At 41.2% G+C, this 23,479-nt stretch overlaps 1 protein-coding gene across 1 annotated transcript in view; it reads right to left on the bottom strand.

The window, feature by feature from the left end:
* Positions 1–293: 293 nt before the first annotated feature.
* The window catches only part of LOC124256595 (multiple epidermal growth factor-like domains protein 6), a 70,694-nt gene continuing 47,508 nt past the window's right edge, over positions 294–23,479 (bottom strand). Inside the window, exons 4-6 of the mRNA XM_046690573.1 lie at positions 1,390–1,674; positions 772–1,095; positions 294–553 (exon numbers count right to left, since the gene is read on the bottom strand). Coding sequence (XP_046546529.1) covers positions 309–553; positions 772–1,095; positions 1,390–1,674 — 854 coding nt within the window. The 3' untranslated portion in view covers positions 294–308. The remainder of the gene's footprint in view (positions 554–771; positions 1,096–1,389; positions 1,675–23,479) is intronic.

The following is a 23,479-nucleotide window of genomic DNA, read 5'->3' on the forward strand; positions in this document are numbered from 1 at the left end:
CTGTAACTACCAGTCTACCCCAATGTCGGCTATGAACATTACCAGTAAACATCCATGGCGAGCTCGAGTCTTGGTGTGACGAGCAAGCGCTGTAACTACCAGTCTACCCCAATGTCGGCTATGAACATTACCAGTAAACATCCATGGCGAGCTCGAGTCTTGGTGTGACGAGCAAGCGCTGTAACTACCAGTCTACCCCAATGTCGGCTATGAACATTACCAGTAAACAACCTACACAGGTGGATGACTCACATGACCAAGACACAGTATAACAAATCAAAACAGACCGTCTTACAATATGAGAGTTCTCACACTTGTACCGCCGCAATCTTTTTTGTGTGTGTGAAACGACTCGTAGAATACATGCTAGTTTCATAAAAGGAAGAATTAATTACCCCTCCATAGAACGTGTACCACGAGTATATAACCCTCCTCACCTCTGACAGTCTGGCGTCGTCGTACAAGCAGGCAACAGCAACAAAAACTAACGGTACACCAACCAAAGAGCCTCCGATAATAATAGCGATAGAAGTGAAGGTGATCCCTGTAATGTCTGGAAATAAAGTAGAAATTAGCATGGTGTGACATAATTTACATTCTATCTTAAAAAAACATCAGTAGATACACTGACTCTAATATATAGTATGTTTCCATCTGTAAGCTAATTTCATAGTCTTGGCAATGGGATTAATCATAACATTTAAATATAACTGTTAAATATGTAATGTCATAAAACTGATTGATCTTTTCTAATAGGAATATATGTCGTACCTTTAGGTTGTGATGCAACAATCAGTATATCGACTTCTCGTCCGCCGAAAGCCACAGTGAATGTATAAACCCCAAAGTCTTCATCACCAATGTTGGCAATTGTGAATGTAAACTCGAACAGGTTTGACATCAACGTGTCCATAGTGAGGTTGTACTTTTTCTTGTCTGTGATATCCTTGGGAGCATCATGTCTTTCAAACTGTAATTTCGTTATAACAGGCTCAGGGTATGCACATAATGTGAACTTTATTTTTCCAGATGGGTGTTTCCCGTCATTTGGGGTTTCAATTTCACAATCCTTAACATCTTGTTTCCTTGGAATCGCTGAAAATACATAATTACAGGTCTATGTGAATCGCCATGAGACAATGTCTTAGGTACGTAGTTAATGGTTGGCTGTCATTGTTAACGTACTGAATATGCAGACAAGGATACAACTATTTTCCGTAATGTGTAAAATAAACTATTTCATAACAGTCTATACGCTAGTGTCTACTCAGTGACAAATCATCTACATCCGAGGTTGTAGACCAATCTATATGCCTCCCTTCATTGGATTATACGGGTCATACAAGAAAAACAATTAGGTGATATAAGAACACAGAACGGTATATTTACCAATCAGCTCAGCCATGTGTAATTGTTTGTCAGATGAAGTCCCAGTGAAGTTTGTCGCTTGACAGGAATACCTCCCAAGCTGGGAACAACTGTGGACACGTATAACACGTTCATACAGAGTGTTATTCTTCCTGAACATGGCCAGCGTGGTGTTTCCTGTGTGTACCAGGGATACGTCTGGTGGTGGGCATCCTTGAACCACACACTGGAATGTGACAGTTTCATTGATACCAACGGTTGTGTTTTTCATCCCGTTTACTTTCATATCTACTACGTCGGCCACAGCTGAAACATGGACACAGATGGAAATCACGTAATGGAGACATATATAAACATGCACATAATCTGGAAGGTCTTACACTGGGTTTAATCAAGCACGAGCACATTATTCTGTGGGCATAAGGTATACTAGAAATCTTAAGCATTTTGTATTTACTTTCACATTTCACATTTCATGTTTCACGGAAATTGACTCTTACCATCAATACATGTGGTGTTACAATATTCTCCATAGAAACCAAAAGCACACCCTGTCTCACAAGACCCATCGTCATCGCTGCAGGTGAGATCAGAACAATGTTCCGGGCATGCTTTACAATGTCGTCCATAGTGTCCAGGAATGCATCCTCCTTTACAAGCACCTGTTTGTGTGCATGCAGCATCCATGCATTTAGTGTTACACCGATGCGAGCACTGTGGACCGTACCAGCCAGCTCTGCATCCATGGATACAGGCACCATTTGTCCAGTTACAGGAAGACGGGTTTGTCTTTGGCGGCTCTACAGTGGAACTGAGGCAGGTATCACTGCAATTTCTACTACAAAAAATATCATAAAACCCTTCAATACAACGCTGAAAACAACCGAATTGACATGATCCTCCTACACAGTGTTTGCAGGAAAACTCGCAGTTTGGACCACCGTCTGACTGTTGACATTCACTGCATTCACCTGTCGTCCCGTCACAAGATTTACATCTACTTGAACATGTCTTACAGTCATTGCCGTAGTAGGAGTCTACACATCCAGACACACAGGATGAGCCCAACTGACAATATCCTCCATCACAAACACCTGGACATGCTGTACAGTTACCTCCTGGACTGTCACATGGTATGTTGCACAGAGAACCTTGATATCCTGGCACACAACCCTCAGTGCAGTCACCGCTACCAAGTTCTGACATCACACATGTGTTATTCCTACAGTTATTGCTGCAGGTAGACCTACATTGTTGATCATAATACCCAGTGTCACACTCAGTGAGGCAATCTCCCGTCTCTCTGTCACAGTCTGAACAATGATGGGTGTGATTGCATGGATAGGCTGAAAATGATTGTGAAGAAATTATTTGATTGTTTGCTGAAATGGAAATATAGAGTTTGTTCTTTAACAAATACACAAGTTACCTATGTATGGCAAATGAGTTACAAGACCTATAATGCCTGAACATCTCCAGGGTGGAGGTTAATCCTATGAAAGACCAGCAGTACTCGCAAGCTGTTAAAAACTATTCTAAAAAAACACAAAACCCGTATTATTTTCAAAAATATGTTGGTCACATAAGAAAATATACACGTTGTTTTCATGAATATGACCACAAAGCAGCAAACGTGTGTAATTTCTTGCATATGCCAGTTTATTGCACTATCAACAGGTCAGCAGGAATGATTTTTTTATAGTTCCAGAGCACGTGACAGTAATATTGTTTATCAAGCAAAAAAGATGATGAAAAACATTTGACCTTCATGCGGCAATTACTGACTCCACAGTGGAGGGAATACATCGGTAGGCCTGGGGTTAGAGTGCGTGAGTGAGTTTAGTTTTACGCCGCACTGAGCAATATTTCAGCTATATAGCGGTAGTTTGTAAATAATCGTGTCTGGTCCAGACAATCCAGTGATCAACAGCATGAGCATCGATCTGCGCAATTGGGAACCGATGACATATGTCAACCAAGTCAGCGAGCCTGACCACCCGATGCCGTTAGTTGTCTCTTACAACAAGCACGTGTTACTGAAGATCGACATTTTAACCCGCATCTTCACGGGTAGGGTCTGGGGTTAGAATCCATGGCCCTACGTTAGAAGGTTGTACCGGCTGGTCAATAGAGAATACCACCCTCGTGTCTACTGATATCAGTTATATCAACACGAGTTGGTAACGTTACGAATATCAGAGGCTTGATATAATTGATATCAGTAGACACTTGGGTGAGATTCTATTTACCATAAAAAATCACTCTACATTAGTTTTCAATGAAAAATGTACATCTCTGCACACGGCACTGCCATTAGACTTGCAGTGCAAAGATGTCATAGCATTGTGACGTCATCACGTTTTTGACGTCATAGCATTGTGAGTCAGGTAATTGATGATGTCAGGGCATCGTATAAAATCTACTGTCACACACAAGCAACATCTCCAGTGGAACACAGTTTGGGATGATAAGATACTTATCTCCCCTTCCCGCATTTGCCAAGAGTTCTTTTATTGCTACTGTAATGACCTGGGCCTAGATTTTCGAAGCTCTCTTAGCGCTACGATAGTCGTAAGTGCCATACATTAACATTAACTTACGACTATCTTAGCGCTAAGAGAGCTTCGAAAATCTAGGCCCTGGTCTCAATTATCTTGACTAAAGTATGAATATTAACAAATGTAAACACAGTAGTAACAATACAAGGGTTCACCTTCTGTAGCCATTATCATGCATGCTGTCCACATTATCACCCAGGCAGTCATGCTGTTCACTGAAACAGAATAGAACAATCAACTGATGTTCAAAAACGTTTAATGTTAACATCCAAAATGAAATAACAAGATTAAGTATCTAGGAGCACAGGGTTGTCACTGTATCTAGGAGCACAGGGTTGTCACTGTATCTAGTGTACAGGGTTGTCACTGTATCTAGGAGCACAGGGTTGTCACTGTATCTAGTGTACAGGGTTGTCACTGTATCTAGTGTACAGGGTTGTCACTGTATCTAGTGGAGCACAGGGTTGTTGTCACTGTATCTAGTGTACAGGTTGTCACTGTATCTAGTGTACAGGGTTGTGTATCTAGTGTACAGGGTTGTCACTGTATCTAGTGTACAGGGCTGTCACTGTATCTAGGTGTACAGGGTTGTCACTGTATCTAGTGTACAGGGTTGTCACTGTATCTAGGTGCACAGGGTTGTCACTGTATCTAGTGAGCACAGGTATCTTGTCACTGTATCTAGTGTACAGGGGTGCACAGGGTTGTCACTGTATCTAGGAGGGCTGTCACTGTATCTAGGAGCACAGGGTTGTCACTGTATCTAGTGCACAGGGTTGTCACTGTATCTAGTGTACAGGGTTGTCACTGTATCTAGGAGCACAGGGTTGTCACTGTATCTAGGAGCACACAGGGTTGTCACTGTATCTAGGAGCACAGGGGTTGTCACTGTATCTAGTGTACAGGGTTGTCACTGTATCTAGGAGCACAGGGTTGTCACTGTATCTAGGAGCACAGGGCTGTCACTGTATCTAGTGTACAGGGTTGTCACTGTATCTAGTGTACAGGGTTGTCACTGTATCTAGTGTACAGGGTTGTCACTGTATCTAGTGTACAGGGTTGTCACTGTATCTAGTGTACAGGGTTGTCACTGTATCTAGTGTACAGGGTTGTCACTGTATCTAGTGTACAGGGTTGTCACTGTATCTAGGAGCACAGGGTTGTCACTGTATCTAGGAGCACAGGGTTGTCACTGTATCTAGGAGCACAGGGTTGTCACTGTATCTAGTACACAGGGTACAGGGTTGTCACTGTATCTAGGAGCACAGGGTTGTCACTGTATCTAGGAGCACAGGGTTGTCACTGTATCTAGTGCACAGGGCACAGTATCTGTCACTGTATCTAGAGCACAGGGTTGTCACTGTATCTAGGAGCACAGGGTTGTCACTGTATCTAGGTACACAGGGTTGTCACTGTATCTAGGAGCACAGGGTTGTCACTGTGTCACTGTATGTATCTAGTGTACAGGGTTGTCACTGTATCTAGGAGCACAGGGTTGTCACTGTATCTAGTGTACAGGGTTGTCACTGTATCTAGTGTACAGGGTTGTCACTGTATCTAGGAGCACAGGGTTGTCACTGTATCTAGTGTACAGGGTTGTCACTGTATCTAGGAGCACAGGGTTGTCACTGTATCTAGGAGTACAGGGTTGTCACTGTATCTAGTGTACAGGGTTGTCACTGTATCTAGGTGTCACACAGGGTTGTCACTGTATCTAGTGTACAGGGTTGTCACTGTATCTAGGAGCACAGGGTTGTCACTGTCACTGTATCTAGGTGTACAGGGTTGTCACTGTATCTAGTGTACAGGGTTGTCACTGTATCTAGGTGCACAGGGTTGTCACTGTATCTAGTGTACAGGGTTGTCACTGTATCTAGGAGCACAGGGTTGTCACTGTATCTAGGAGCACAGGGTTGTCACTGTATCTAGGAGCACAGGGTTGTCACTGTATCTAGTGTACAGGGTTGTCACTGTATCTAGGAGCACAGGGTTGTCACTGTATCTAGGAGCACAGGGTTGTCACTGTATCTAGTGTACAGGGTTGTCACTGTATCTAGTGTACAGGGTTGTCACTGTATCTAGTGCACAGGGTTGTCACTGTATCTAGGAGCACACTGTCACTGTATCTAGGAGCACAGGGTTGTCACTGTATCTAGGAGCACAGGGTTGTCACTGTATCTAGGAGCACAGGGTTGTCACTGTATCTAGGTGCACAGGGTTGTCACTGTATCTAGGAGCACAGGGTTGTCACTGTATCTAGGAGGGTTGTGTACAGGGTTGTCACTGTATCTAGGAGCACAGGGTTGTCACTGTATCTAGTGTACAGGGTTGTCACTGTATCTAGAGCACAGGGTTGTCACTGTATCTAGTGTACAGGGTTGTCACTGTATCTAGGGAGCGTTGTCACTGTATCTAGGAGCACAGGGTTGTCACTGTATCTAGGTGCACAGGGTTGTCACTGTATCTAGGAGTACAGGGTTGTCACTGTATCTAGGAGCACAGGGTTGTCACTGTATCTAGAGCACAGGGTTGTCACTGTATCTAGGAGCACAGGGTTGTCACTGTATCTAGGTGTACAGGGTTGTCACTGTATCTAGGAGCACAGGGTTGTCACTGTATCTAGAGTACAGGGTTGTCACTGTATCTAGGAGCACAGGGTTGTCACTGTATCTAGGAGCACAGGGTTGTCACTGGATCTAGGTGCACAGGGTTGTCACTGTATCTAGGAGTACACAGGGTTGTCACTGTATCTAGGAGCACAGGGGTCACTGTCACAGGGTTGTCACTGTATCTAGTGTACAGGGTTGTCACTGTATCTAGTGTACAGGGTTGTCACTGTATCTAGGAGCACAGGGTTGTCACTGTATCTACAGGGCTGTCACTGTATCTACAGGGGTTGTCACTGTATCTAGGTGCACAGGGTTGTCACTGTATCTAGGTACACAGGGTTGTCACTGTATCTAGGAGCACAGGGTTGTCACTGTATCTAGTGCACAGGGTTGTCACTGTATCTAGGAGCACAGGGTTGTCACTGTATCTAGGAGCACAGGGTTGTCACTGTATCTAGTGCACAGGGTTGTCACTGTATCTAGGTGCACAGGGTTGTCACTGTATCTAGGAGCACAGGGTTGTCACTGTATCTAGGAGCACAGGGTTGTCACTGTGTATCTAGTGCACAGGGTTGTCACTGTATCTAGAGCACAGGGTTGTCACTGTATCTAGGAGCACAGGGTTGTATCTAGGAGCACAGGGTTGTCACTGTATCTAGGGCACAGGGTTGTCACTGTATCTAGGAGCACAGGGTTGTTGGTGGAATGTCTTCCTATGAGAATCAAAAACGCCCCGAGTGTAAAAAGTTCAGTTCAGTTAACAGTTCATCTGGATATGATGTGCTCAGCGTGTGTCTCGACGGTACGCTGTCTTTTTTGAGCATCATGCATTTACTAACAGAAAGTCAGACATATTCTCATAATTTATTCTAACACAACATGATTAATTGAGAAACCCAGTCTATCTACAATGATTACACGTAATGCACATACAACTATGAAGTTATCAGAAAAAAGGAGGGGTGACACGACCTGTTTTTCAACGTTTCCATACCAAGATATGAATGAGAGTCGTATTACACCCCCCTCTCTCCCTCAAAAATGAACTCGTCCCTACTCGCTAACTGGGATCCCCCAAACTGTATAGTTGTCTGCTTGCCTTTTACCTGGGAACAAACACCTATAATTACCATAGAAGATGATGAATTTGTCTCTATATGTTATAGTTTAATGTAGACCAAAGCTGTGAAAACAGAGCTATTGTCAGAGATTCTTGAGAATACAGTCATTGTTTAATGTAGACCAAAGCTGTGGAAATAGAGCTATTGTCTGAGATTCTTGAGAATACAGTCATTGTTTAATGTAGACCAAAGCTGTGGAAATAGAGCTATTGTCAGAGATTCTTGAGAAGGCAGTCTTAGAGCCAATGACTGTCACTGATCAATATGCCATCAGAAAAGAGCTCGAGGTACAAACTAACTAGTGACAAAGACTGGTGACGATTGTTTTAATTCTAATTACCATCCATCAGTGACATATGTTGCAAGGCGAATGCAAGTATTAACACAAACGCAGTTACGCAGGTTCTTTATGAAGAACAACATACACAAGTTTATTGGTTGTAGGGAGATTATTTCTGATTCTAATGTTCACATATGTGAGAAGACTCGCAATAAGTCCCTCCATCTGAAAACGGAGTGAACATGAACCCAATAGGAGGCACGAAGGAACAAACTATTCCCGTTGTCTGTTCATGTTCTACATTCACAGTCAGCCAGTACTTTGGCTCAAGCTCTAACCTGTCTCTGTCACCTGTGGTCATCTCTTCATATTCCACCACAACTTGAAACTCCACAAACACAGTGACATTACGACGATGCAGAAGAAAACGAGCAAAAACGTCTACGTTTAAAACTAAATCTAAGGCGACTGGGATGAATATCACTAATTCCTTCGCTCTAATTGCTGAATGTTGCTTTTGTTTGTCGTTTAAAGCCGAACTGAGCAATATTTCACCTGTACGGCAGCGATTTGTGAATAATCGAGTATGAACAATTAAGATACACTCACAGGTGTTAACCAAGTCAGCGAGCCTGACCATCCAATGCCATTAGGCACCTCTTATGACAAGCATTGGTTGTTAAAGACCAATTCTAATTCTTCATGGGCTAATTGCTGCACGAATTGTGATCTTAATGAGCTAATTTCTGAACGAATACTTCTCCTCGTCTATATACGGGCTGCAGCAATTGTTCTGTCTTAACCTTATCCACACATATTTCAACACAAAATAGTGTTTAAATCCTCGGGACAAATGGCGACCCTGTCTTCTAATTTCCTGTCTCTACACAAGGAGTTCAGGATGCAAGATTTCAGTGCCATATCTGTCCGTATGTGATGCATAGTTCCTACCATAAGCGTCACCCAGTGTATCATATCAGTTCTGCTCAATTTAGCCACACAGTACTAATATACCATAATATCATTTTAAACAGAAGGGGTCACATTTATTAGAGCCGATGAAATGTTCAGACGGACCTCAATCACAAACTGTTTCAACTCACATATGAAACTAGCCACCCATCCCAGTGGCAAGAGGCAGAAAAGAAATACTTACTCCAAATAAGGTGCATGCTACTCTACTCTCTGTCAGTGTAGTAGGGAGGCCAAATAAAGTCCTCTAACCCCTTCATATATACTCAGCAGCAAAACAAGCCCTGTTAGTACGAATTCAAAATTAGATAGGCACTGTAATCAAATCGTTACAGAAATGGACATAATAAGCGGATCAAAACCATTTTTGTGTACAGTATCCTGACACATCATTGAATACTAGTAACTTAGCACAATTCCAAGACATTACGTGAACGTTTGCAGTCCATTCAGACTCTTGACTTCAGTATCTAGTGTGACCACCACGAGTGGCAATAACGACAGCTCAGCTTCTATGTATGGAGTGCACCAATCGATTGATGAAGGCCATTGGCGCCAGGAACCACACTCTGAGAAAGGCCTGGCGCAATAAATCGGCTGTGTTCGGCCTTGGTATGACATTATTCAGTCTCCTCTACAATTCATCCCAAAGATGTTCAATTGGGTTTAAATCAGGACTAAGGGCTGGCCAGTGCATAATGGTGACACCGTTCTGTTGTAGGAAGTCCCGTGTAGCTCTGGCCGTATGGACCCGGGCGTTATCATACTGGGAAAGGTTGTTCTGGTGACGTGCGAAATGTGGTCTGACGTGGGGTCTGAGAGCTTGGTCGATGTAGCGCACCGCTGTGATTGCCAAATACGGTAAGTGGCAGGCGTTGCTTGCTTAGGGTAAGAAGTATTTGAAGGCACAAGCAAGACTGGTGATTCTTTAGTGTTGAAGTTCATGAGTTGGTTTGATGTTTCTGCTGGTTGAAGCCGAGTGATATTTATTTGTGCTATGTTTCCTGTGAAAGGAATGTTTGGGTGTAAAATGTCCCTTAAATAACGACGTATTTTACATACTCTTTCATGAACATGATGTGAGTGGTGTATAGAGAGACATAGTCAACACGCGGCCTTTTTAGCATCACAAGTTTAGACCGACTGATTCATATCATTATGGAAGGGGAAATGAAATACGTGTTGTCCTCATATTCTTAGGTCAGTGAAACAACATGTCACCATCTCTTTGTATCAAACCATTAACTGGATCAGTCCACAATCGTATACAATATTCATTAAGGTACGTGTTCCTGCTCTTTAGTGTGTGTGTTTATCAGAAATATGTTCAGTGACCTTCAACACTGTGCGTGTGCTGATGTATAGGATATTTAGGTAGGCTTGAATATTTCTTGAACCCAAATATATGGACGGAAGCTTGAATAGAGAAGAAAATCAGCGAATCATACTACACTTAGTTAACTAATAAAAGTTACAAAAATCTACGTTTTACTATCAGAACAGTACTTCTGTATCGGCTCCACCACAACATGGTTGTTAGATCCATGGTATCCGTGGTCCTGGGGTAGATCCAGTCATCAGCATCAATATCGATGTCACGGGGTTACACGTGGAAGGTATATATGTCTCCTATCTTATATGGTCCTGGGATACATTCAGTCATCAGCATCAATATCGATGTCACGGGGTTACACGTGGATGGTATATGTGTCTCCTATCTTATATGGTCCTGGGGTACATCCAGTCATCAGCATCAATATCGATGTCACGGGGTTACACGTGGAAGGTATATGTGTCTCCTATCTTATATGGTCCTGGGGTACATCCAGTCATCAGCATCAATATCGATGTCACGGGTTACACGTGGAAGGTATATGTGTCTCCTATCTTATATGGTCCTGGGGTACATCCAGTCATCAGCATCAATATCGATGTCACGGGGTTACACGTGGAAGGTATATGTGTCTCCTATCTTATATGGTCCTGGGGTACATCCAGTCATCAGCATCAATATCGATGTCACGGGTTACACGTGGAAGGTATATGTGTCTCCTCTCTTATATGGTCCTGGGGTAGATCCAGTCATCAGCATCAATATCGATGTCACGGGGTTACACGTGGATGGTATCATGTGTCTCCTATCTTATATCGTCCTGGGGTAGATCCAGTCATCAGCATCAATATCGATGTCACGAGGTTACACGTGGAAGGTATATGTGTCTCCTATCTTATATCGTCCTGGGGTAGATCCAGTCATCAGCATCAATATCGATGTCACGGGGTTACGTGGATGGATGGTATATGTGTCTCCTATCTTATATGGTCCCTGGGTACACATCAGTCATCAGCATCAATATCGATGTCACGGGGTTACACGTGGATGGTATCATGTGTCTCCTATCTCATATGGTCCTGGGGTACATCCAGTCATCAGCATCAATATCGATGTCACGAGGTTACACGTGGAAGGTATATGTGTCTCCTATCTTATATGGTCCTGGGGTACATCCAGTCATCAGCATCAATATCGATGTCACGGGGTTACACGTGGAAGGTATATGTGTCTCCTATCTTATATGGTCCTGGGGTACATCCAGTCATCAGCATCAATATCGATGTCACGGGGTTACACGTGGATGGTATATGTGTCTCCTATCTTATATGGTCCTGGGGTACATCCAGTCATCAGCATCATATCGATGTCACGGGGTTACACGTGGATGGTATCATGTGTCTCCTATCTTATATGGTCCTGGGGTACATCCAGTCATCAGCATCAATATCGATGTCACGCGATACACGTGGATGGTATATGTGTCTCCTATCTTATATGGTCCTGGGGTACATCTAGTCATCAGCATCAATATCGATGTCACGGGGTTACACGTGGAAGGTATATGTGTCTCCTATCTAACAAATTGCGGGTCAACATATCCGGTGGTTTTCCAGCCACGGATTTGGCTTGTCTAGAGTTGTTCATACAGAAAAATAGTTTGTCTTAGAGTGGTCACAACACGTTACTTATAATGACAAGCCCCAATATGGGGATATTTAGCATCTACCAACACAATGTCTTTTTAATTTCCATTTTATATAGCCATACATACTTCTAGAAATATCTTCAGTAGACAGAACTATTATTTATGTATCATCAACGGCAGAGCACGAGGCTTGTTCGCTATTTGCAGTGAAAGCCTAGTCCACACATGAAGCACTGTCCCTCAGGGATGATTTGGTGCATGTGCTTATTTTGGGTAGGCCAGGTTTGTAGCAACGATTTCTTTCCACTGGGAAAACAGCGCACCATCACTGGAGGCAGAAATGCTGCAATATTCTCTGTACGTGACACTAACCTTGCTTCGTGTGTTGTTACCTGTTACAAGGATAGCAGATGTATGTACTTTGTGTACACCGAGAGTGACAAAAGATGCCAGGGCTACGTGGAATTTCGTAAGTACATATCTGAACACCACCATCATTAAGATGCTGGTAAGTACATGTCTGAACACCACCATCATTATCTCTGTATATGTCTTCCGTCGTGTATATATCTGAACACCAACATCATTATATCCATATATGTTCCCTTTGGTAAGTACATATCTGAACACCACCATCATTATATCTGTATATGACCTCCCTCTGGTAAGTACATGTCTGAACACCACCATCATTATCTCTGTATATGTCTTCCGTCTGGTAAGTACATATCTGAACACCAACATCATTATATCCATATATGTCTTCCCTTTGGTAAGTACATGTCTGAACACCACCATCATTATATCTATATATGTCTTCTCTCTGGTAAGTACATATCTGAACACCAACATCATTATATCCATATATGTCTTCCCTCTCGTAAGTACATGCCTAAACACCACGATCACTATATCTGTATATGTTCTCCCTCTGGTAAGTACATATCTGAACACCACCATCAATATCTCTGTATATGTCCTCCCTCTGGTAAGTACATATCAGAACACCACCATCAATATCTCTGTATATGTCCTCCCTCTGGTAAGTACATGTCTGAACACCACCATCATTATCTCTCTATGTGTCTTCCCTCTGGTAAGTACATGTCTGAACACCACCATCATTATCTCTGTATATGTCTTCCCTCTGGTAAGTACATGTCTGAACACCACCATCATTATCTCTGTATGTCTTCCTCCGGTAAGTACATATCTGAACACCACCATCATTATCTCTGTATATGTCTTCCCTCTGGTAAGTACATGTCTGAACACCACCATCATTATCTCTGTATATGTCTTCCCTCTGGTAAGTACATGTCTGAACACCACCATCATTATCTCTCTATATGTCCTCCCTCTGGTAAGTACATATCTGAACACCACCATCATTATCTCTCTATATGTCCTCCCTCTGGTAAGTACATATCTGAACACAACCATCATTATTTCTCTATGTGTCTTCCCTCTGGTAAGTACATGTCTGAACACCACCACCATTATCTCTCTATGTGTCTTCCCTCTGGTAAGTACATTTCTGAACACCACCATCATTATCTCTCTATGTGTCTTCCTTCACCACCATCATTAAGTACATGTCTGAACACCACCATCATTATCTCTGTATATGTCCTCCCTCTGGTAAGTACATGTCTCAACACCACCACCATTATCTCTCTATGTGTCTTCCCTCTGGTAAGTACATGTCTGAACACCACCACCATTATCTCTCTATGTGTCTTCCCTCTGGTAAGTACATTTCTGAACACCACCATCATTATCTCTCTATGTGTCTTCCTTCTGGTAAGTACATGTCTGAACACCACCATCATTATCTCTGTATATGTCCTCCCTCTGGTAAGTACATGTCTCAACACCACCACCATTATCTCTCTATGTGTCTTCCCTCTGGTAAGTACATGTCTGAACACCACCATCATTATCTCTCTATGTGTCTTCCCTCTGGTAAGTACATTTCTGAACACCACCATCATTATCTCTCTATCTGTCTTCCCTCTGGTAAGTACATATCTGAACACCACCACCATTATCTCTCTATGTGTCTTCCCTCTGGTAAGTACATTTCTGAACACCACCATCATTATCTCTCTATGTGTCTTCCCTCTGGTAAGTACATGTCTGAACACCACCATCATTATCTCTCTGGTATGTGTCCACCCCTCTGGTGGTAAGTACATGTCTGAACACCACCATCATTATATCTCTATGTGTCTTCCCTCTGGTAAGTACATGTCTGAACACCACCATCATTATCTCTCTATCTGTCTTCCTTCTGGTAAGTACATGTCTTAACACCACAATCATTATATATATATATGTCTTCCCTCTGGTAAGTACGTGTCTGTACACCACCATCATTATATCTATATATGTCTTCCCTCTGGTAAGTACATTTCTAAACACCATCACCATTATCTCTGTATATGTCTTCCCTCTGGTAAGTACATATCTAAACACCACCATCATTATATTTATATATGTCTTCCCTCTGGTAAGCACATGTCTGAACACCATCACCATTATCTCTGTATATGTCTTCCCTTTGGTAAGTACATATCTAAACACCACCATCATAATATCTATATATGTCCTCCCTCTGGTTAGTACATGTCTGAACACCACCATCATTATCTCTGCAAATGTCTCCCTACTGATGTTATTGGAATAGTTGCACATGAACTTAACTGCAATTTCGTACCGCCATTGGTTCACTGTTTTAATCAAAATTACGCTGCTGTAGAAGGCAGAACTGTTATGTTGCCCATCCCACAGGGAGACCGATTTCCATACCCATTTAAAGTGCCATGCTTTCTCCAGATGTGATTTGGTGTTGGTTTTATCAGTCAACAAATTAGCGTACACATTACTGGGCAGGTAGGATGTCAGTATACGTGCCAATATCTTCATACTAAATATTTTCAGAGAACTGTGGCGATGGTGATGCTGATGGGAAACGGGGACGAATCGCTGATGGCCCAGTGTACAGACCAAAGTGCAGAAAGAGATGCATTGATAAACGTAAGTATTCCTGTTTGATGTTGTTGGTCGACGGTGCACTCCTGGGCTTTGTCACTCCAGCATATTCAAAGGGAACACGGCCGTTCTTTTTGTGACGTGTGACACAATCTTAACTTTGTAATCCCTCCAGATGCTTATCTTGGGCATGTAAAGGCAGTCCCAGGCTGTGATCGACTCCTCTGGAACAATACATGCTGCTATGACCAGGGATAGTAATGTACGTAGCGCCGTGAGCAGGTAATGTGCCTGGATATGAGCGCCATATAAGTGGATTATTACTATTACTATATAGAAAGAGGGAAGTCTCATCCAGACCATCTCACAAATAAGCGTATTAATTATTAAAAACAAACAAACTCAAAGTTTCTGCTGTGTTCAGTGATTTACATGGTCGCACACCAGAGGTAATACAGCATAGACATGTAGTCACGTGCCGAATGTATCGCCCGTGCACGATTATCACGTGCTTCAGTATCAACATTAGTCGTGTGGCTCGTGTCCAGTCGACCACGTTGTCATTTTGAGCCAGTATTCATTGAAAGCATTTGGTAAAATGGAGGAGAAGACGTATCTTTTTACTGTCAGATACTTTAGATGATGATGAACTTATATCTTCGTCTCACGTTATTGCCCATGATCAGTTGAAAGTCGACAACAATGACTTTTCATCAGATGGCGACGATGTTATCGCTTCTACCAACTGTGAAGATGACAGTATAGAGATTGCACGCAAGCCCGAAAGATGTTCAGGTAAATAATATATGAAATCAAATATGTTAATAATAATGGACAGAAAAATACCCTCCTGTAAACACTTATCCATCCTACAGTAACTTTAGGAACCGTTTATAATTTATGGCGTGTGCGTGCGTGCGTGCTTGCTTGGGTGGGTGTTTGATGATTTTTGCGATGTACAAGGTGAGTGACCGCCCCCTAAAATTTATGTACAAAGTAAGTAACCCCTTCATGTACAAAATCAATAACCACCCCGAGACCCTTTCCCATAATTTTTAAACATAGGTTTTAACAGTTTATGTACAAAATTGCTGACATATGTATTTGTTGTTTACATATGCAAGACTAAGAGGTTGATGTGCGGTTTTCATGTTTGATGTTTTAATGACATTATCAATTTAAATATTGATGAATGAAAAGATTAATGTACTTAATATGTATTTTTCAGGTTTCTACACAAACCATTCATTGAGGGCAACATGTGCAACACGACTGTTCAACAACGGGGTGGATGAGTAGTTGATCCCACGAACCACTGGGCACAGAAACAATGCAATTAGGGAGTACAAACGTGTAAACGAGCAACAAGAGGAGATGGTGGGCAACATCTTTAGCTACGGAAGAAAACGGGGTCATCAAGGTTCTGCGAGGGGGACGTCTACGACGCCCACGTCTGACGGAGTCTTTGGAATTTACGGTCAATGTCAAGGTTGCAAAAATGTAATTCCCGAAATAAAGATTGATTTGATCTTTTGAATTTCCGTGTCTCTTTTAGAAGCAGATGAACAGAAGAAAGTAGTCCCCATAGTATTACCAATATCTCGGTTGGTTATACTACACCCGAGAGCAAAACAGTCGTAGTGTAAAAAATGGTTATTGAGCAAAGTGTATCATAACCAAGAGACTAAGTTCAGTTATATGGAGGAAGGACTATTCACTTTAGTCGACGTGGCATTGTATCGAATCATTTCACAGCACATACTTGAGATATTTGTGAAAGAGACTTATTATGAGTTTGACACATTGCTGCAGTTTGTTATGGGGGATAGGTACTTCAACAATAGCAGAGACGCACCGCGATCGCCTACGCTGACCAAGACTATTGCTCTGACCATCGGTATATTACTAGGTGTTGATTCCAGTGTTATTGTGGTGTTTCAGGTTGTAGTGGAGTATGAAGAGATGGCTACAGGCAACAGGGACAGAGTGAAGTTTAAGACAAACTACAGGCCCAGTGCAGATGTAGTTGATAAGACAACTGGAATAGTTTGTTTCTACGTGGCTCGGGAATTGTATATGTCCATCGGTATAAACCCTGTATCTACTAAATGCAAGCCGTCTCAGATATGTGGACATTAAAGATATAATTCCGCCTTTTTCATAAACAGTCCTAGTTTTGTTCAAAGTGAACTTATACAACTGTCATGATAATATTTAAGACCGTCTTGTAACTATCGCTGTCACTAAAGCAAGATAATATCAATAAAATTGCCAGCAATGATTTCCCCATCTGAGTATAGCTTGCTTCTACAAATAAACTCATACATCCAAACAGCACTCAATGGTGGGCTACACATGAATGAAATATACCAATTTGCCAATCTAATGTCAGCTCATTAATCCAGTTGGCTTAATTTAGGATAATTAAGTGGAGAGTTTCATAAAATTTCACTTTGGTAGTGAACCTAGTTGGAGAAAGTGATGGTGGATGCAGATATAACGACTAGCTAAGTATCATATGCAGAGAATATGGAATTTGAACCCTGTGCACGCAAATCAGATGACATAATTTACAATTGTGTGTAAAATTGTATCACTGTACAGCACCCTCAGGTGGCTCAGATTTTCTCCTCAATGGGATAACAGATCAGACACGTGTGAGCATTTGGACCAATGTCCCATAATTATGTTTTTCACTTTTTGAAAAACGTTTACGGACAGCTGTTTTGCATTTTTAAAGCGACAGTATTGCATGCGAATGTTTTCTGATGGGTTCATTTAACGAAATTGTCCAAAACGATTCATCCAACAAATATGCAAACACACATAATCAATCACCTGTTGACATCACTCATTTCCACTCACTGGTTTATGAAATAGTCAGCGCCACGAAGTTCTGTAGGGACATGCGTGAATGAGTGAATAAATTTAGTTTTACGCCTATTTTAGCAACATTTCAGCATCATCACGGCGGGGACACTGGGGCATTCGGGCTCCCCTGGCATTTATAACATTTCCTCACATTGATCACAAGAAAACATTGAGCACACACATCTCTTTGTATCAAACCATTAACTTGATGAGCTCACATTGATCACAAGAAAACATTGAGCACACACATCTCTTTGTATCAAACCATTAACTTGATGAGCTCACATTGATCACAAGAAAACATTGAGCACACACATCTCTTTGTATCAAACCATTAACTTGATGAGCTCACATTGATCACAGGAAAACATTGAGCACACACATCTCTTTGTATCAAACCATTAACTTGATGAGCTCACATTGATCACAAGAAAACATTGAGCACACACATCTCTTTGTATCAAACCATTACCTTGATGAGCTCACATTGATCACAAGAAAACATTGAGCACACACATCTCTTTGTATCAAACCATTAACTTGATGAGCTCACATTTGTTTTCAATATTCATTAACGTGTCTGTTCCTTCTATGTAGTATGTGTTTTGTAGTATGTGTTTAGTGATCCTCAATACTGTGGGTGTGCTGATGTATAGAAGAGTTAGGCCACTATTTATTGAACCTAAATATTTGGACGAAAGCTTGAGTTAGAGAGGGAAATCAGTGAATCAGTCTACATTTAGTTTGCTATTAAACGTAAAAGAAATACATGTTATAACAACAGAATAGAACACACATAAATTCATGATGAAGTTTGAAGAATTCTGACCATTCACTCAATGATTAAAGGAACAAAATTATACCACATGGACATCAGCATGAATGCCTTCTGTCAATATTAGACAGTCGTTGGTCCTCTCACAAACAATATCTCTCACAGGTGCTGATGTCAGTGGTAGGTGTGGTACCCATCTCCCTTGTGATGTAGATGTCAGTAGTCGGTGTGGTAACCATCTCCCTTGTGATGTAGATATCAGTGGTTGGTGTGGTATCCATCTCCCTTGTGATGTAGATGTCAGTGGTCGGTGTGGTAACCATCTCCCTTGTGATGTAGATGTCAGTGGTAGGTGTGGTATCCATCTCCCTTGTAGATGTCAGTGGTCGGTGTGGTATCCATCTCCCTTGTGATGTAGATGTCAGTGGTCGGTGTGGTATCCATCTCCCTTGTAGATGTCATTGGTAGATGTCAGGTGTGGTATCCATCTCCCTTGTGATGTAGATGTCAGTGGTCGGTGTGGTGTCCATCTCCCTTGTAGATGTCAGTGGTCGGTGTGGTATCCATCTCCCTTGTGATGTAGATGTCAGTGGTCGGTGTGGTATCCATCTCCCTTGTGATGTAGATGTCAGTGGTCGGTGTGGTATCCATCTCCCTTCATCTTAAAAACACAGACACCTTAAAAAGCACAGACAATTTAAGACGGTATAGTGATTATCATTCCTTTTCTCCTCGTGGTGAAAAAGCAGCTGGAGGCGCTTCTATGTTGGTACATCAGAGCGTCAAACGCAGCCCAGTCACTCTAAACACAGATCTTCAAACCGTTGCTATTCGACTGACTCTGCACATTGCGCTGACATTGTGCAACTTGTATATCCCTCCATCTTCTACTATTCAACAATCAGATCTCCAAAATCTGTATGATCAACTGCCGAAGCCATGTCTCATCATGGAAACGGACACAACCCGCTTTATGGGAAGTGCCCCTCCTACAAAATCTGTATGATCAACTGCCGAAGCCATGTCTCATCATGGAAACGGACACCCGCAACCCAAAATCTGTATGATCAACTGCCGAAGCCATGTGGAAACGGACACAACCCGCTTTATGGGAAGTGCCCCTCCTACAAAGTCTGTATGATCAACTGCCGAAGCCATGTCTCATCATGGAAACGGACACAACCCGCTTTATGGGAAGTGCCCCTACTACAAAATCTGTATGATCAACTGCCGAAGCCATGTCTCATCATGGAAACGGACACAACCCGCTTTATGGGAAGTGCCCCTACTACTAACAAAGGTAAAAGCCTTGAGGAATTCATTACAGACAATAACCTTTGTATATTTAACAATGATTCACCAACCTATTTACATCCAGCTACAGGAACATATACTTCCCTGGATATGTCAATCACCGATTCTTCCTTATGGTCAATGATGACATATGTGGGAGTGATCACTTGTATTTTGGGGAACGGCGAAGATCCAAAACAGCTATTTTCAGATATACTGAACAACATTGCTGACCAATCTATACCAAAGTCCTCTGCAATTCCTCACATTCGTAAACCATGGTTTAATAAACAGGCCAGAAAGAGTAGGAAGAAAACCGAAAAATATTTCGACGACATCCTACTGTACATAATTTGAATAAAGTTACAATTTTAAATGCCAAGGCTCGACACGCATTTAAGCAGAACAAGCGTCAGTCTTGGATAAACCATCTTTCTAAGATAAATTCCCGTACACTGATTTCAAAGGTGTGGAATATGATACAGAGAATTAAGGGCAAAGGTTCCAAATCAACTGTTCACAATCTGAAGAATCGTGAAGAATGATTTATTAACTGATAAGACTGATATTGCCAATAAGCTTGGTGAAACTCTCGCCAAACATTTTTCTTCTGCGTTCCTGCATGTCAACAATACCAGAAACAGGAGAAGAAACGTATAGATTTTAACTCGATTAATAGAGAAGAAACGTATAGATTTTAACTCGGATAATGGAGAAGAAACGTATAGATTTTAAGTCGGATAATGGAGAAGAAACGTATAGATTTTAACTCGGATAATAGAGAAGAAACGTATAGATTTTAACTCGGATAATGGAGAAGAAACGTATAGATTTTAAGTCGGATAATGGAGAAGAAACGTATAGATTTTAAGTCGGATAATGGAGAAGAAACGTATAGATTTTAAGTCGGATAATGGAGAAGAAACGTATAGATTTTAAGTCGGATAATGGAGAAGAAACGTATAGATTTTAACTCGGATAATAGAGAAGAAACGTATAGATTTTAACTCGGATAATGGAGAAGAAACGTAAAGATTTTAACTCGGATTATGGAGAAGAAACGTGTAGATTTTAACTCGGATAATGGAGAAGAAACGTATAGATTTTAACTCGGATAATGGAGAAGAAACGTATAGATTTTAAGTCGGATAAAGGAGAAGAAACGTATACGTCGAGGCTGATAAGCCATCTCTTAAAAAACGCCGTATAAAATAAACTGTAAAGCATATAACGAAACTATACTGTATATATTCCAACGAGTCAAACCATGCTTTTAACTGTGTCTTTCATCCCCTATATGAGGATCTGTATAACAAGAAGCATTCTCTTGTTCCGCCTCTTGGTATAAGAGTGAAACCTTTCCTTTCTGCTGCTGGCATTGAGGTAGGAGATATAGCTCCTTCCCGTCTGCTTTCTTCCCCTCCTTGGAAATTACTCAGGTCACAAGTTGACCGAACACTGACAACATTTAAAAAATCAGAAACTAATGAATTAGAGTATAAACAATTTAATCAATTAAATAGTAAATATAGTACCCACGAATCCTTTATAGATGGATCGAAGGATAGTGGCGCAGTTGCTTGTGCCACCGTCATTCGATCCAGAACAATATGTTCTCGATTGCGTGACAACAGCTCTATTTTCACAGCAGAAGCAAACGCCATATTAACAGCCTTAAAGTATATTAATAAACATCCTAAATACAAGCAATACATAAACTTTTTCGACTCTCTTTCTTGCCTTCAGAATATTAAAAATCTTTCTTGTGAACATCCACTTTTAATAGAAATTATTGAACTATATCATGATCTTGCTACTGGCCAACACGACATCGTCTTTTGTTGCTTACCCAGCAATACTGAGAACACAATGGCCAATCTTGCTGCTAAGGCAGCACTCAACACATCTGTGACACCACTTCTTATTCCATACTCGGATTACAAAGCTAGCATTAGAACCTACGTCCGTGATCTGATGCAGGAGAAGTGGGACAACCAAGTAGGTGTAAATATCAATAAATTACATGAAACAATACCCTACATTGGTTACACCTACTTGGAGTGTCAGTCCAGATTTGAGGAGGTCATTATATAACGATGTCGCATTGGTCATTCAAGATAGACACACGGATATCTATTGAAAGGCGAAGATCCTCCGTTTTGCATCCCTTGTGGTGAAAGAATAGTGTCCTGCATGACTGTATTGATTTTTCCATCACAAGGGATAAGTATTTCAATGTAAAAACTGTCAAGGATAGTTTTACTAAAGTTAATTTTCAATTAGTCATTGAATCTTTAAAATAAATAGAATTATTAGATAAATTTTGATGAATGGTTTGTGTAAATAGATACATATTTTATCATTGGTAGTTAAGATTAGTAACTGGGATTGTGAGTGGCTGTATCCTCAAAAGGGGGTTGAAGTATTGTAAAGTTAGGAGAGGGTACGTAAGTCCCAATACATTCATGGTAAATTTAAACCTACTACTAATTTTAATCCTATTATATAGGTTATATCAATGTATGGCTAGATCTATCTAAATTGCTAACAGCTGAAGGGATGATGTAAATCCAGCTAGGGTCCATGCAGGTAGCAAAGGTATTGTAAGTCCCCACGTTCCCTGGCATGGTGATCTACCTTCAGTTGATGGCAATGTATAACCTGTTTTATATGGTATTGTCATCTATAATTAAAATGGTTTTGTGTTAATTACTAGTTTTAAATTGAAATCTGTGATAAACTAGTTGTTTTGCTGTCCTTTGCTGACAGGTTTTATACAGGCTGGTTGCGTTTGCCCAAATGTTGTTTTTTTGGGGGGGGTGTTTTGGTTTTTTTAATTGCATGCTACTTGTTTTTTAAATCAGAGTAGACATTTCGGGATTTTTTTAAACATAATTTTGTAAAATGTATTCTCCTACAATAGTATTTGTAAAAATCTGTAACATTATACACGTCATACTTCTGGACTTATTAAGCATCAATTTACTTTCTATTCTTAGCTTTTGTAACACATATCAACACAGTCAAGCAGGACATGCTTGACTACGATTCTTTTATCACAATGGATGCAAAATGGAGGATCTTCGCCTTTTAACAAATACTCACTACTAGTACAAATAATACTAGTCTGTATGGCCAGTGCGACATCGTCACATAATGACCTCCTCAAATCTGGACTGACAGCCCAAGAAGGTGCACCCGATATAGGGTTTTATTGCATGCACTCTATTGATAACTTGGTGTCCCACTTCTTCTGCATGAGTGAGTAAGTGAGTTATATTTAATAGTCGTATCGGTAATATTTCAGCCATATCGTGACTGAGACAGGTAAACACGTCAACACTAGATAATATCAGATTATATAATCTGTCAACGAGGGGCAGTAAAATCACAAGAAAATCACAGATTTAGATATATAACTAGTATGTAAATCTAAAACAATTTTAACTATAGAAGACGATGCATTATACAAAAATAAACAAAACAACAAAAACAAAAACAGTCTACAGGTCGCCAACAACTGAAGGTTGAGCACCATTCTAGGGACCATGGGGACTTACAGTGCCTTTCCCACTTTTATGTATCTATATCATCCCTTCAGCCGCTGGCAGCTGTAGGCACATTTAGGCATAATTTCAAATAACAAAAATATTACGT

Source organism: Haliotis rubra, unplaced genomic scaffold (assembly GCF_003918875.1).
Source record: "Haliotis rubra isolate DU_JTF1 unplaced genomic scaffold, ASM391887v1 Scf630, whole genome shotgun sequence".
Lineage (NCBI taxonomy): Eukaryota > Metazoa > Mollusca > Gastropoda > Lepetellida > Haliotidae > Haliotis > Haliotis rubra.